We start from the raw sequence: 16,019 nt of genomic DNA on the forward strand, positions 1-16,019 counted from the left end.
GAATGTGCATTGTTCTTAATCGCTTGGTCATATACTGTTTCTTCTTCTGGCGCTGCACATTTTTTTGGCCATTTACATATCTATGCTTTGTGCAATGAATATATTTAAATTTGCTAAACATATTCCAGGTGCATCTAAACAAAAGGTGTACACGCTGATTTAAACTGAATGTACTTTCCATATTATCCTAAGCCTGTTTAAAATGCACGACTTAACAATACCACATTAAAAATGCAGAGATGAAAATGTAGCCTTAAATGCATAGTTCACCATTACTAAAAAAAAATGCCTATGCATCAAGCTACAAGACGCTCAGGTGTGAATGGGGCCTAAGTAACATTATTAGCACCATCCTAGGAATTTTGCATTCAGGCATCATGAGGTAGGTAATTGGCCTACACCTATAGCAAGGGCATTGTTTAACTTTGGACAAAGATGCAAGCCTCATCTGCAAGTTTATTCTCTTACTGGTGCCTTGTCTTGTGTAGGTTCTACTCAGTAACACTGCAGAACAAGAGGAGATGAGGACCTTTCCAGGACCTGTACAGAGGTCAGTGGTATTTGCTGATGCTATTGTCTCCACTGTCATTTTAGTGATCTTTTTTTAGTTGTATGCAAATATTTGCATGTTTGAATAAGAGTAATTTACAAATACTCTACTACATTGTGTACCAGGAAAGGGATTTATGGCAACAATGAAATTCTGTCCGGGGATACGACAAGTAGCAGGGCTCTGATGTAAAACATGAACCCTGTCATCTCACACAGAAACCTTCCTTTTGGCTCTTTAACCACCTCAATACCAAACAATTTTACCCCCTTCCTTCCCAGTCTAATTTTCAGCTTTCAGTGCTGTCACGTTTTTAATGACAATTACTCTGCCATGCAACACTGTACCCATAGGAAATTTTTATCATTTTTTTTTCACACATAGAGCTTTTTTTTCGTAATATTTTGTGAAGGATATAGAGTCCACAAGCTATAGTGCTAACCATTGAAAACTGATCACATCTCACGTACTGACGGCCTATCTCATTTCTTGAGGCCCTAAGCCCTGGTTGGTGACACCACTTGGCACGCGATTTGACACGTAAAATCACATGGCAAATCGCCAGCAATGGCAGCAGCGTCCGAATCAGTTTGAGGCTGCATTGATTCCCATAAGGTAGTTTCCGTACTACTTTTGGTGATTTTTTTGGGGTGCAATTTCCATTGACATCTGTGCAGAAACCCACACAGATATCTCTGAAATTGCCTCTGAAGTCAGATTGACATGCGGGAATAAAATCGTGTGAGTTCATCTGAACTTGCTTAGTTTAATTCCCGCAGTCATTGTGAGCCTAGGCGAAGGGTCCTGTCACATGGGCGCCAGTTGTCTGTCTGGCAGATTTGGCTTTGCTAAGTGTGGGTTTGATCCGCTGATCCCTGCTGAGTAGGCGGATGACGGGACAATCTCCACTCACTGTGCAGAGAAGGTCCTGTCAGAGCCCCGCCCTCCTCTATGGGGAGATGGGATAATGGAAAGTCTAGCCTTCAGACGGATGGAAAATAGGGTCGCCATCGGTCTGGATTTCACGGACAGGATCAGATCGGACAGTAGTGGGTGTCAGCGGACATGTCACCGATGACATCCGCCGCTCCATAGAGGATAATGGAGTGTCCGATCAGGTTCCTCTGGAAAAAACGACAGGCAGGCCAGATTGGAAAGCCTATGTGAAAGGAGCCTAACATGCCAAGACAGTACAAATACCCCCAAATGACTCCTTTTTGAAAAGTAGACCATCCAAGATATTTAGTAAGAGCCATGGCAAGTTTTTTGAAGTAGTAATTTTTTCCCACAATTCTTTGGAAAATTAAGAAATTCAAATTTTTTTTTCTTTCACAAAAGTGTCATATTAACAAGTTATTTCTCACACTCGGTACAGGCATACTTGCAACTACACCCCAAAACACATTCTAATACTTGTCCTAAGTATGATGATACCACATGTGAGACTTTTTCACAGCCTAGCCACACAGAGAGGTCCAACATGCAAGGAGTACCTTCAGCCATTATCTATTTTAAGACCAGGCCTTCTTCTGATGCTTTTTTTTTTTTACAAGTAAAAATCTGTATTTTTGCTAGAAAATTACTTAGAACACTCAAATAGTATATGTTTTTGTAGCAGAGGCCTTAAAGAATAAAATGGTGGTTTTTGCAAATTTTTATGTCACACGGTATTTGCGCAGCAGTATTTTGAGTGTAATTTTACACACTAACACATAAATACATTTTAATAAATTTCAATACAAACAAAGACAATATAATACCTAAGTTTTTGGTAAAATATAAAATAAGGTGTAAATAGATACCAAAATGTCACGCTTTAAACTTGAGCACGCTTGTGAAATTGCGCCAAACTTTGGTTTTTAAAAATCTCCATGGGTGATGTTTATAAGCTTTTATTGGTTACAAGTTTATAGTTACACAGGCGGTCTGGTGCTAGGATTATTTCTCTTGCGCTGACATTCTTGGCGATACCTCACTTACCACATACACTGTGACAGATGTTTTTTGCACTGGTACAGATGTTCATGGGACACTTGGACAGATGCTCACGGGACAGGGACAGTGGTGCTTGGTGTACTGTGTGGGGATGGCTGCAGTCTGTGATCTGTGACAGCTCTCTATGTGAAATCATCACTTACACAGAACTAAGCTCAGCAGGGATTGCTGAGAGATACATTGTGAAGGCTGTGATTGGATACAGACATCACGTGATCAGGGGGTCCAATCACAGTGCCCATATCCCAATATTTTTGACTGTATTGGAAGATCATAGCCATTACAGGATCACACCACTGTGCAGCCTCCGAGCCGTGGTGCGTCCCCTCAAAACGGTGAACTTCCATCCAGCCGTTTATGTTAATTGGCTGGGTGCAAAGTGGTTAAAGTTGAACTTTAATCAGAAAACTAAAGCCTTGTACACACGGTCGGAGAATCCGTCGGAATGTGTCCTATCGGACCGTGTCGTCGGATAATCCGACTGTGTGTGGTATGCATCGGACTGATTCCGTCCGAATATCCGTCGGACCCAATTTTCCAACATGTTGGAAATATTTCCCGACCAACTGGTTCGATCGGACATACTCCGATCATGTGTAGCGAATTTTGATCGGACCAAGTGCCACGCATGCTCAGATCAAATTCCTACATCAAAGCTATTGGTTACTAGCCTGAATGTAGTCCCATCATAACGAAATTACGTCATCACGTTCTGAAAGATCGGATTTTTCGATAACTTAGTCCGACCTTGTGTATGCAACAGTTTCGGACACAATCCATCAGACTAAATCTGACGGACAAAATCCGACGGATTTGGTTGGCAGAATCTCCGACCGTGTGTACAGGGGCTAAGTCCTGCTAGATCACTTCAGGCTGGCCCCTTTTGCAGGTATAGCTATGTAAAACATTAAAAACAAGTGCCCATACTGTTTAAAATCCAGCAATACACTATCTCACACTGCTTTGGACATGCTTAACTGAATAAAAAATAACATGGGTCAAATGTTACCACATTAACCAGCTAAACTGAATACAGACACATATGACAGACATCTCAAGTCTTCCGCTAGGTGCGGGAGACTCCCGTATTTATGCGTTGGCTCCCGCACACTCGTAAGCGCCTCGTGAACTCCCCGTAATGATCAGTGCGGTGGGGAACAGCTGTGAACACCGATCTCCTTTTTATTGATTTTTAGCTGACAGCCGCTTCTCCTTCTCTCCCTCCTGTGGCTGTCAGCTAAACAGCTGTACAGGGAGATCGATGTTCACAGATTTCCCTCCTGCTGCACTGATCATTTCCAGCTGCTCTGTGTGCTCCCCCCCCCCAGCCCCCTCCGTGCCCTTCTCCACCCCCCTGTTCTCTTATGGCCCCCTCCATGTCCTTCTCCGCCCCCCCTGTTCTCCTCCGGCCCCCGTGTTCTCTTCCGCCCCCTTATCCCCCGCAGCCGGCTCCCCTCCTCTCCTCTCCCGCCAGTTGCAGGGGGAACTAGTAATTGGACACAGCGAGCGAGTTTGCTCCTGTGTCCTGTGATTACTGAGCAGAGTAAATTGTAAACTGTTTACTCTGCTTAGTTTATGAATGAACAGGAGCCTCTGTCTCCTGTTCATTCATCTTTAGTGCTGAGAAAGGGACTGGGGAATCCGTGTCCTCGGTCCCTTTGTCTGTCTCAAAGGGGAGATGTCAGGGTTCTGTTTAGACCCCTAACATCTCACCAAAACACTCCAAAAAAATATAAAAAAAATTCTAAAAAATTAAAAAGTGTAAAAAAATAAAATAAACTACTGACACCACTCTCCCCTGCCCTACCAGCACTGTCCACTGCCTCAACCCCCCTCCTCCCAAAAAGCATTGTGATTTTTATTTTATTTTTTAAACAAATTAATTGTAAACAAAAAGCAATTATTAAAAGCAAAAAAAAACTACTAACACCGTCCATTGCCACATACCACCCACCCCACCCACTTCCCCAGAAGCACTGCGAAAAAAATATTGAAAAAGTGATTTTAGGAGGGTTTGTGGGCACAAAGTGCCACCTCCCTGAGATGAGTTTGCCATCTCCCTGAAATGATTTTTTTCAGGTTAGAATGTCGGCATATGACAATATGTAAAGTGTACGTACTATATCTATTTTTTCACATAATATTTACATGCTTAGTGGCACTTTGATTTTAGGCACTGTGCCACATTTTTAGAGGCCGTTCTGCTGACAGCCTAAAGATTTACTGCTGTTCGAGGGCTCTGGGCTTCAGCAAGATGTCAGCCTCCAGCAAGAAACTCGAACAGTGCTGGAGGCAATTTAAAGTACATACTAACTTTGGTAGTATAATGATTAATGTGGAATGGATGTTCCTTGCTAAAGATTATTATTTTTTATCAAATTATTATGGGTAAAGTTCAATTTTAAATAGGACATCGTTTGTATTTTTCCAGTAAAAAAGACTGAATGTGCTCAAGGTTTAGAAAAACTTTGTTGTAGTTTGTAAATATATGTATGGGGCTTCCAACTGACTATTTTTTGGACAGTCTGTGCTTTCTGTTTAATAGATCCAAGGAGTGATTGTTATTCATTTGTTCTCTCTTTCAATGGAAGTTTATCGCTGTACTCAATCAGGGTATTTGATCCCAGCTGTTATCCAGAGGAGATGCTGACTGCATGTTTTGATATGCATATAGCTATTAGAAGGAGAATCTAGAGCTGTGTATATAAAATGTCCTTATCCATTCCATTTGTCAAACAGCAAGTGTGCAAAAATGTAAATGCGCCATAAAAAAATAATTTCACATGCTCTTTTTCTCTTTGGTGTCTGCCATTAGAGTAAAGCTCTTTCTAATCAACCTTGCAGAGTGACAGCAGAAACATTCGGTGCTGGTTGTTTTGTCAAGTGCCGCAAGTCCACAGTGAACATTGCAACTTTTGTACGGGACTTGAGTCATGTTCCATTACTTCAGAATTAGTGTGGTGGAGTGCTGGTCTCCAGACTTGGTAGGTGTTCTGAAAAAAATCAAATGCTTGCTATAGCGCTCTGTCAGTGGAGAGCCAGCAGGGTCCCTGGGACAGTCAGCTTGTGAGGATTAAACATCACTTGCCGACCGTATAACGCCATTTAACCACTTAAGGACCAGAAGGATTTACGAAATTTCTAACCAGGCCATTTTTTGCGATAGGGCACTACGTCGCTTTAGCTGACAATTGCACGGTCGTTTTTTTCCCCCCACAAATAGAGCTTTCTTTTGGTAGTATTTGATCACTTCTGCATTTTTTTATTTTTTGTGCTATAAACAAAAAAAGACCGTCAATTTTGAAAATAAAAGAATATTTTCTACTTTTTGCTATAATTAATATTCCCCCAAAAAAAGTAAAAAAACTAATTTGGCCAATATATACTCTTCTAAATATTTTAAGAAATATAATCGCAATAAGCGTATTTTGTTTGGTTTGAGCAAAAGTTATAGCTTCTACAAAATAGGGAATAGATTTATGGCATTTTTATTTATTTATTTATATTTTTACTAGTAATGGCAGCAATCAGTGATTTTTAGCAAGACTGCGACATTGTGGCGGACAGATCGGACACCTAACTGATATTTTTGACACTTTTTTGGGAACCAGTGACATTATTACAGTAATCAGTGCTTAAAATATGCACAGTTATTGTACTAATGACACTGGCAGGGAAGGGGTTAACATCAGGGGTGATCGAGGGGTTAAATGTGTTCCCTCACTGTGAGTTATAACTGTATGGGGGACTGTGTGACTGGGAAAACACACAGATCTGTCTTCTTGCTTAGCAGAAAGGCAGGATCTGTGTGATCGCCCCTGTCAGAATGAAGATTTGCCTTGTTTACACTGGCAGAGCCCCATTCTGTCACTGCGGGGAATGATGGCCGGCAGACATAGAGTCCACCCCACCTGAAGACTGGCTCAACCACTGGCCACCTACAGCGATTTGCAGGATCGTGCCACCTTGCCGCAGTACAATGACAGCAGCTGGTCGGCAATTGGTTAAGGGCGGCAAGGTGGCTCTCCTGTGCCGAATCTCGTACCCAGTACGTGATCCAGCACTTCTGGATAGGGGGAGCGCGAGCCGCTGGCGCACTGCTTATGCTGTGATTAGGTTTTTCTCACACCAATCAGTACCAAAAACTTGGTAAAAACGCATGTGCGTTTTTAGCCATGATTTTATCATGTTTGCAGTTCATTTTTCACATGACATGTGACTCAAAAACCACATCAATAATGCAATGCAGGTGTATTTGTTATGTGATTTTATGCTTTTTTGCCATGCTTTCAATGTATTTCAATGGGGAGGTGTGTTTTTGTTGCATCTTTTTTAACTGACCAAATATGCACCAAAAATGGGGCAAGCATGATTTTTACGCCGCAGCGGAAGTGCAACAGACCAGTGTAAAGACATACATAGAATTTAAAGGCAGCTTTCTTCAGCTTTTCTTGCGCTTTTTTTAACACAAAAGTGCTTCAAAAACTGCTCAGTGTGAAATCAGCCTTAGTCACAGCAGAAACCAATCAGTGGGTGCCAGCAAATGGATGACCACCAGCACCCACTGATCGCTCACAGGGGTGTAACTAGAAATCACAGGGCCCCATAGCAAAATGTTGTATGGGCACCCCCCCCCCCCCCTCACCCAGGGTCGGATCCAGAGTCTAGTCTCGGAAGGGGCACTGCCAGAAAAAAAATTTGGGGGCAATTTATCGGGGCAATGGCTGATGTTGGCGCTTCAATAATCACGGCACCATGTTGTTATGGTGTCAGGATGATTGAAACACATTATTTCTATTATTACATTGTTATAGAAAATTAAATAGTTCAACTCACCATAATGCAGAATCAGTGGGAGCCTGTGAATGCCTATTGCAACTTCCTTCTCATAGACCTGCCTCTCCATAGGCTATCCCCTCTTCCGTCTCTATCATGAATGCTGCTGCCAGACTCATCAATCTTACTAACCACTCGAGGTCTGCCACCCCTCTCCACCAGTCCCTACACTGGCTTCCGATCACCCAGCAAATTAAATTCAAAATACCGACAACATCATACAGAGCCATTCACAACTTTGCCCTGAGCTACATCACCAATCTTGTCTCCTAATATCACCAAAACCATCCTCTCAAGACCTCCTGCTCTAAAGCTCCCTTGTCTCCTCCTCCCAGGCTTGTCTCCTGGACTTCTCTAGAGCCTCTCCCATCCTCTGGAACTTTCTGCCTCAATCTGTCTGGCTATCTTTTACTCTGGCTGCCTTAAGGCAATCCCTCTCTTCAGGGAAGCCTATTACACCTCCAACTAATGTTTTATTAATTCCATCAGCTCATCCCCCACAGTTACAACTTTTTGTACCACTTGCGCCCCCCCCCCCCCCCCCCCCCATATAAATCTTGTTTAATAATAAAAATAAAAAATGATGATTCAGAGAATGCGTTGCGTTTTTTGGAATGAATGCAAAATGTTCTGTGAGTAGAAAAAGTGGAGAGGCTGGGTGGTGATGTCTATGATAAGACCATGTAATGAATAGTCCTCTGCCCGTAATCCTGAGAAGGTCAAAAAAAATTGAGTTTATTAGACCAGCAAATATAAAAAATATTTAAAAAGTGATCACATACAAATAAAAAAAGAGCAATATGGACATTCGGATCCATCCATTCTGGTAAGAGTGCATAAACCTCTTTTTGTTGCTAGGATTCACCTGCTCTGGATTAATTTCCTCATCCGGATTTTATTATTTCACAGTGGGACTGACATTTTAAATGTGACATTTTTTCTCAGGATTACATGGTCTTATCTTATTTTTTCACTTATTTCACTTTTTGGGACTTATTTGTTAGCACTACATTTTCTTTTAGCACTTTATTTGAATATTTGTCACATTCTAGTGTAGCTGCTTTTTTTCACAGTTTTTTAAGGGTTGCGCAGTTGTATTTCCATTCACATGGGTGGTGATGTCACATTGTTCACCTCGTCCAATTAGAGACTGCTTTATCTTCATCCCAAAGATGTAAAGCTTTCTCTGAATGGTGTCCATGCTAAGTGGCTGACCTCCTGTATTCACAATTCATTAGTCCATCCGCTTAGCATGGGACCCAAAAGCAAGTGGAGATCACTGGAGCAGTGGCATCTACTTACATGATTTCCAGCTTATGGGGGCATCAGCCAGGTATGGTATATACACAGTTACATTGAAAGACAAAAGACCCCCTAGGAGTGGGACTTTAAAGGCACTACCACATAAACAAAAAAATTGTGGAAAAATAGAAACTATTTATTGACATCACATAGATAAAAATGTTTCACATGACCATTGATACAGTTAAATATACACAAGGAAATGTTGTCCAAGCTGGACCATTGTTACTATGTATATCATCCCAATGCCTGGAATTATACTTTAATTCTGACACAATTTCAAGTTTCAAAAATAATTACAAGTCGCCAAACAGAGGCTCCTCTATTAGTAACACTCCGACATACTGTATCTTTACAACAGAGCAATCTAGGAACAAGGGAAATGGTTTAGATCATAAGCTGGCACTGTTTTCTTTTCGCTAAATTACACAGAAATATTACATTTCAGAAAACTTACTCATCCATGTGAATCATCAAGGACACATCCAAGTTATGTCATTTCATGAAAACATGTCATTTTTGTCAGTTTTAATTATCTCTCCTTTAGACCCCTCTTTCTAAAGTAAACAGAGTTAATTTGGCAAGTGTATTCTTCGTAAATGATTCCACCATCCCATTTATTAATTGTTTTACATATCACTGAACTCTTTTTAGTTTAAACAGCTGAAAATGATCCAGATAAGAAGAGAGAGGATAGAATAGTGTGCCAAGAGTGGAACATGGACAAGGAATTGGGGGTTAAGCCCAGGTTCGCACCGAGCTGCGGGAATGAAGCCGCACGAGTTCAGCTGTCTTTGTACGATTTCACTCCCGCATGTCAGTGCCGATTTCGTATGTGATTTCACAGATATATGTTCAGGTTCCTGCACAGATGTCAATGTAAATTGCAGCCCGAAATCACAAAAAGTAGTACAGAAACGACTTTTTGAAATCAGTGCAGCACCGCAAATGTGGCGTAGCACCGATTAGGACGGTGCTATTGACAGCAATTGCTGCCGATTTGACATGTCAAATCGCTCCAGTTTTAACCAGGGCTCAAGGATATATTCACCTTTGGAATATGTTACATGTTCCACCTGTATTTACGGTGGAACATGTGACATGTTTCAGCATCTGCCCCCTCTCCCCCCCTGATTTCCCCATCCCTGACTTTTTAAAAACAGCACGGTTATACATGTCTCTGTCCACAAAGCCGTGTCATTCATTAACAGATTCCTGTGAATAAATTAACTACAAGTACTGTCTTGGACTGCAGCAGACAGACTTGTAGTTTCAATGTGCTGCGGGGGTACTGATGAGTGCCCTCGTAGTCCACTGACATGTCCTTCAGCTTTCAAACAAAGTCTTATAGAGGTATGGCTTCTGCAGAAGCCCATTTCGCATTTGTGATCCACTAATCGTGGGTGCAATGCTTTCCAGGCTCCTGCAGGAAAAAAATAGTACATGTACATTTTTTTTTCTGCAATTTACTTTTTTCTGTAAAGGTGAACTTAGCCTTCAATGCAAATAGTTTGTAGAGATGAGTAAGGTGATTTTGACAATATTGAATTAGTTACTAAATTACCAATGTTGCCTTTGCTATTTTTGGTGTATTTAGGGTAGATTGGTTCATTTAGTGCTCATTACTGTGTTTTAGTTGTTCCTGCTTTTTGTGTATTTGATCATTTTTAGTTTATGGGCACTTCAAAATGTTCACCGTTTTTTACTATGAAAAATAAAATAAGGACAATAGGGGCCATTTACTGGCACAAGAGCATGTCCAGGAGAGCAGATAGGAGCTTCAAAACTCTCAGGAGCCAATAAAGATTTATTGGACCCTTACAATTCACCAAAATCACCTTAAAGTGTTTGTAAGTGAATTTATTTTTTAAATAACAAACATAATATACTTACCTGCTCTGTGTAGTGGTGTTGCACAAAGTGGCCCTGATCCCCATGTACTGGGGTACCCCACCAGTGCTCCCGACTCCTCCTCTACTTCGTGTGCCACCATATGAAGCTGCTTATAGGCAGGTGCAGTTTACTTTCTCCATTGCAGGTGGCGCTCTTTCGCAGCAGCACTGCAGTAAGAGAGTCAAGAGGAACATGGTTCCTCTATGGTTTCCTGGGTCACTGGGGAAGCTATCCCATTGAATACTGCCACCCCATGTGAGTCTAGCAGCCATCTTGGGTCAGGCAGAGCATTTTTAAAGCCCTGGCTCCCAGGTTTGACATGCATTTTGTGAGTTGGGGGAGTAGGGACGGGTACCCCGCCTGGTAGGGGGAGAATCAGGTACACGTTCCCGACGAGGAGGGAAAGTGTAGGGCTTGCAACTTCTCTACCTGCTTGGGCATAAGGCGGCCAGGCTGCATTCTTCCCCTCACTACATGCGCTGTCAGTTTGGCTGAATCCTGCTCTACATACTGTTGGAACTGTGATTGTTTCCAGATAGGGTGCCTTCCCACCGGGTTATTTTTGAACTGTCTTTGCATTATTTCACTACAAGTTCTTTGATCGCACTGGAACTGTGTGCATTATTTCCACTGCACCCCACCTACATTCTTCCTATTGTGGCACACCTGTGGGCTAGATGACTTTAGCTTGTCCTTATGTGTTTGAACCTACTTAAATTGCTCATAACATAGTCCAATTTTCTGGATATTTGAACATTATGGACCTGCCCATACTTTGGCTTGCAAGCCTATATATTCACAAACACACTCCACCTGCCTCATTCAAGACCTGTTCTTGACTTCAGCCAGGCACCTATGCCTCACTCTCTGTCCACACATGCTGTTCCACCTCCAGATGTTACTGTGTTATGGGAAAACTGTGTACATCAATTTACTTGAATTAACGTGTATGTCTGTGCAATAAAAAAAAAAAACAGAATCAACATATGCAGTACTTCTCTACATACATCAGTACAGTACATACAGTATAGTACATACAGTATAATGCATCAATATATAAACATATCCCCATCTTAAAAATGCTACAGATCCAAAAAAATGCCTGTTTATCTCATCCTATCCAGATAGAAATCCAGTGAGCTCATAACTTTGCCTAGTGGGCTGACAGTGCTGCCTCTGCTGAACTGAAACCTCAAGCTTATTAGCCTGGCCCAGTTCTCCTTGATGGTGCCCATTTTCACATCAGGTTGTTTTGGCATGTGATTTGACATGTCAAATTGCCGGCTATTGCCAGTGTCTTGTCAAATACTGTCCCCCATCGGATAGTGTCCGTCCTATACTGCGCTTGCGCAGTATGGAGGACAAAGGAGATGCCAAAAGTCTCTGAAGATTAACGGCGCCTGCACACTTAATAGTACCTTCTGCCCTGAGCCCAGGTTCAAGCTCCACCATCCAGGTGGACATAGAGTTAGAATAAAAATATGGCGAGCGAAGCGCGCCCGCGAGGGGCCCCGTTACAGCATGTGAAAGGAAGGTACTATTAAGTGCGCAGGTGCCGTTCATCTTCGGAGACGTTTGGCATCTCCTTTGTCCATTCATACTGTGCAAGCGCAGTATAGGGCGGACACTATCCGATGGGTCCACACTTCTCATCGGAACATTGGCAACGGCACCATTCCGAATCGGTACGATGCCGACATTTTGCGGCAATGCACAGGTTCTCAAAAGTAGTTCCTGTACTACTTTTGGTGACTTCAGGGTCGATTTGAATAGATATCTGTGCAGCAACCCGCACAGATGTCTGTCAAATTGCCCCCGAAGTCAAACTGCATTGCTGGTTTGAAATTGTGCGCGTTCAGCTGAACTCACGTGATTTAAAACACACCCTCAATATTACCCTAGGCTAAAGGTATGTTACAATCTAACAGAGAATTACAGGGCTGACAACACTGTTTGAAAATGAAGTGCAACAGAGGTGCTATGTTGTCATCTCCCTTTTACCAAAAACCTGCCTATGTAGTTAAGGGAGGCCTGTAGATAAAAATAAATTGTGCAGGTTTCACTACAGTTGGATAGTGGCCCTTTTGTAGGTGTAGGTCATCTATGTTCCTTCTGAAGCCAAGCTGAAAAACTCCCAGAGATGGCATCAACCAATCCTGCCTTGTTGCTAAGACACTCCCAGCTGTCATTGCTCACCCCCACCATCACAGGAGCCTGCATATGCTGGGCATTTCTTAGCAATGTCCAAGCAACAAGGCAGGATGGGGTGATGCTTTCTCTGGGAGTATTTTGGTCAGGCTTCAGGTACATAAAAGGCCTACATCTATAGCAAGGACATTGTCTAACGTTAGTCAAATGTGCACAGTTTGTTTTTATCTACAGGCACCCCTTACCTGCATAGGCAGTTTTTGGTGAAGATGAGCTAACCCTTTTAGAGTTGACTGCGTTTATGACAGATCAACAAGTAATTCTCTGTACTTGGGAAAATGTGAATGTATTGCTGAGATGTACCAAATGTTGTTTTGCCCAGACATAAAAATTTAATTTGCATGAGTTAATACCCATAGAGGGCTATAGGAAACTAGCAAACATTATCTTTTTTGTTTATATTGTAACTGAATAAAAATAAGATTCCCTAAAGAGGAACTGTGGTAAAATCTATGTTCATCTAAATTGACCACATAATATAACCAAGATGATATTTCAGAAAAACAACAAACCATTCTAATTCCTCTTTTTTGGCTTCATGTTCACGTTTTTACAACCTCTCCTTAACAATTTAACTTGACAGATAGTAACCCATGTTTAAAACATACATTTTTTCACATTTACATGCTGTGTTTAGTGGGGTTTTGCCGTGCTTGAGCTTAGAAGAGTTTTAAAAAATAAAAAATAAAAATAAAATAAATATATATTTTATAATTTATATAAAATGAAACGCGAGTTACTGCGCTGAGCCACATTTAGAAGTATTTAGCGTTTGAAATGCCTGTAAACTCAGCTTCTAAACAAATTTTTTTGCGTTCCAAAAAATGCCTCTAAACTCAACTGCCTAGAAACTACTGTAAACGTACATGGACAGATAAGATAACATTAAAGGGATTGTAAAGTAATTTTTTTTTTTTTTAAATAACAAACATGTTATACTTACCGCCACTGTGCAGCTCGTTTTGCACAGAGTGGCCCTGAACCTGCTCTTCTGGGGTCCCTAGGTGGTTGTCTCTACTTCTTCCCACAGGTACTTCTCACGTTCATGCGAGCTCCCTCACATGGTGAGAAGCACCTGCGGGCGCGCTCCCGTGATACAGCCGGCGGCTATAGCCGCTCGCTGTATCACACGGCCCCGCCCCCCAGAGCGCCGCATCATTGGATGTGATTGACAGCAGCGCGAGCCAATGGCTGCGCTGCCTTCAATCCATCCACTCCAGCCAATCAGTGGCCAAGCTGAGTGGGTAAGAGGACGTCGGGGACGAGCGCGGGACTTTTGAGGGGTGAGGAAAGTAAAACGGGGGGGGGGCTGGGGGCGCCGGCACTGTCAGATGTTTTTTCACCTTAATGCATAGAATGCATTAAGGTGAAAAAACATTTACCTTTACAACCCCTTTAAGGAGAGTTCAGGGGCAGTTGAAAAAAACTCCCAACTGCTCCTAAACGTCTGTTTACCAGCAGCAGTGTACATGAGGCCAAAAATTTGCAAAGTTTATTGCGTGGGTTATCGATATTGTTAGCACTTCGCTGCTCTGTGAAGTTCTATTAGATGTCTTTTTAACCACTTGCTTACTGGGCACTTAAACCCCCCTCAGTCCCAGACCAATTTTCAGCTTTCAGCGCTGATGCACTTTGAGTGACAATTGCGCGGGCATACAACACTGTACCCAAATGAAATTTTTATCATTTTTTTCCCACAAATAGAGCTTTCTTTTGGTGGTATTTAGTTACAGCTCGGAGTTTTATTTTTTGCTAAACAAACAAAAAAGATGCAAAAAAAAAAAAAAAAAAAAAAATCATGTTTTAATAGTTTGTTATAAAATTTTGCAAACGGGTCATTTTTCTCCTTCATTGAAGTGCGCTGATTAGGCGGCACTGATAGGCTGCATTGGTGGGCACTGATGGGCTGCATTGGTGGGCACTGATGGGCTGCATTGGTGGGCACTGATGGGCTGCACTGGTGGGCACTGATAGGCATAGTTAAGGCGGCACTAATAGGCACAGATAAGGCGGCACCGATGGGCACAGATAAGGCGGCACTGATGGGCAAAGATGGGCACAGATAAGATGGCACGGATGGGTGGCACGGATAAGTGGCAGGGATGGGTGGCACGGATGGGCACTGATAGGTACCACAGATAGATGGGACTGATGGGCACTGATAGGTGGCACTGATAGGTGGCTCTGATAGGTGGCACTGCTGGGCACTGATGGGCGGCACTGCTGGGCACTGATGGGCGGCACTGCTGGGCACTGATGGGCGGCACTGGGGTGCAGCACCTTTGAGGCAGATTGGGTGGCACTGTGGGTGGCACTGTGGGGTGGCACTGTGGGTGGCACTGTGGGTGGCACTGTGGGTGGCACTGTGGGCACTATGGGCACTGACAGGGGGCACTGACGGGGGGCACTTACTTTTTCTTTTATTTTACTTCAGGATGGCACTGCGGGAGGCAGGTGGGCACAGGCAGGTGGCAGGTGGGCACATGTATTGATGGCCGTGATCGGGACTGATGTCCCGATCACGGCCGCCGGTGATCGGCTTTTTTTTTCTCTCCTCGCGCTGTCAGCGCGAGGAGGAATAATAGCCGATTACCGGCTCCGTTCTATCACATGATCAGCTGTCATTGGCTGACAGCTGATCACGTGATAAGGGGTCGGGATCGACCCCTTACACGGATCGGTGATCAGGCGAGTCTCACGGACTCGCCGATCACAGAGCGCGCCGCGCGCGCCCCTCAGGGGGCGCGCAGGCCGCTCGTAACCAGGACGACGTCAATAGACGTAGTCCTGAAAATGTAGGTCCGCGCTAATGCCGTCATTTGGCAATAGCGCGGATCTGAAGTGGTTAAGAGAACTGAAAATTGAGCCATTTGAGGTGGAGATGAAATGGATATTTTTAAGATTTATAAGATAAAAACAGATTTTATACAGAAAAAAGAGTTTTCAAATAGTTTAATATTTATTTCCAAGTGGAAAAAGACCGACCCCACTGCTGTTTGTGTTTCTGAACATTTTTAATGAGAAATTTATCCTGAAGTAAAATAACAAATGCTTAGTAAATTAACCTTTATCTCTTCCAACAGTTATACTGAATTAGTCTAAATAAAGAATTACAAAAGAATACTCTCATTAACCAATAGATGCTTCGTTACCTCGGCGTCTTGTGTCAGCATTGATAATGCACAGCTTGGAGCAAACAAAGAGCGTAGGATGATGTATAAAAAATGTGCTACAA

General features: G+C 42.7%; 1 protein-coding gene across 2 annotated transcripts in view; it reads left to right on the forward strand.

The window, feature by feature from the left end:
- SEC16B (SEC16 homolog B, endoplasmic reticulum export factor) overlaps positions 1–16,019 on the forward strand; it is a 392,979-nt gene that overhangs the window by 96,525 nt on the left and 280,435 nt on the right. For both annotated transcript variants that reach the window (XM_077453184.1, XM_077453185.1), the window contains one exon: positions 489–550. In XM_077453184.1, the coding sequence (XP_077309310.1) occupies positions 489–550 (62 nt within the window). The remainder of the gene's footprint in view (positions 1–488; positions 551–16,019) is intronic.

The sequence above is a fragment of the Lithobates pipiens genome, unplaced genomic scaffold (assembly GCF_037356315.1).
Source record: "Lithobates pipiens isolate NorthernLeopardFrog02 unplaced genomic scaffold, aLitPip1_a1.2 Scaffold_23, whole genome shotgun sequence".
Taxonomy (NCBI): domain Eukaryota; kingdom Metazoa; phylum Chordata; class Amphibia; order Anura; family Ranidae; genus Lithobates; species Lithobates pipiens.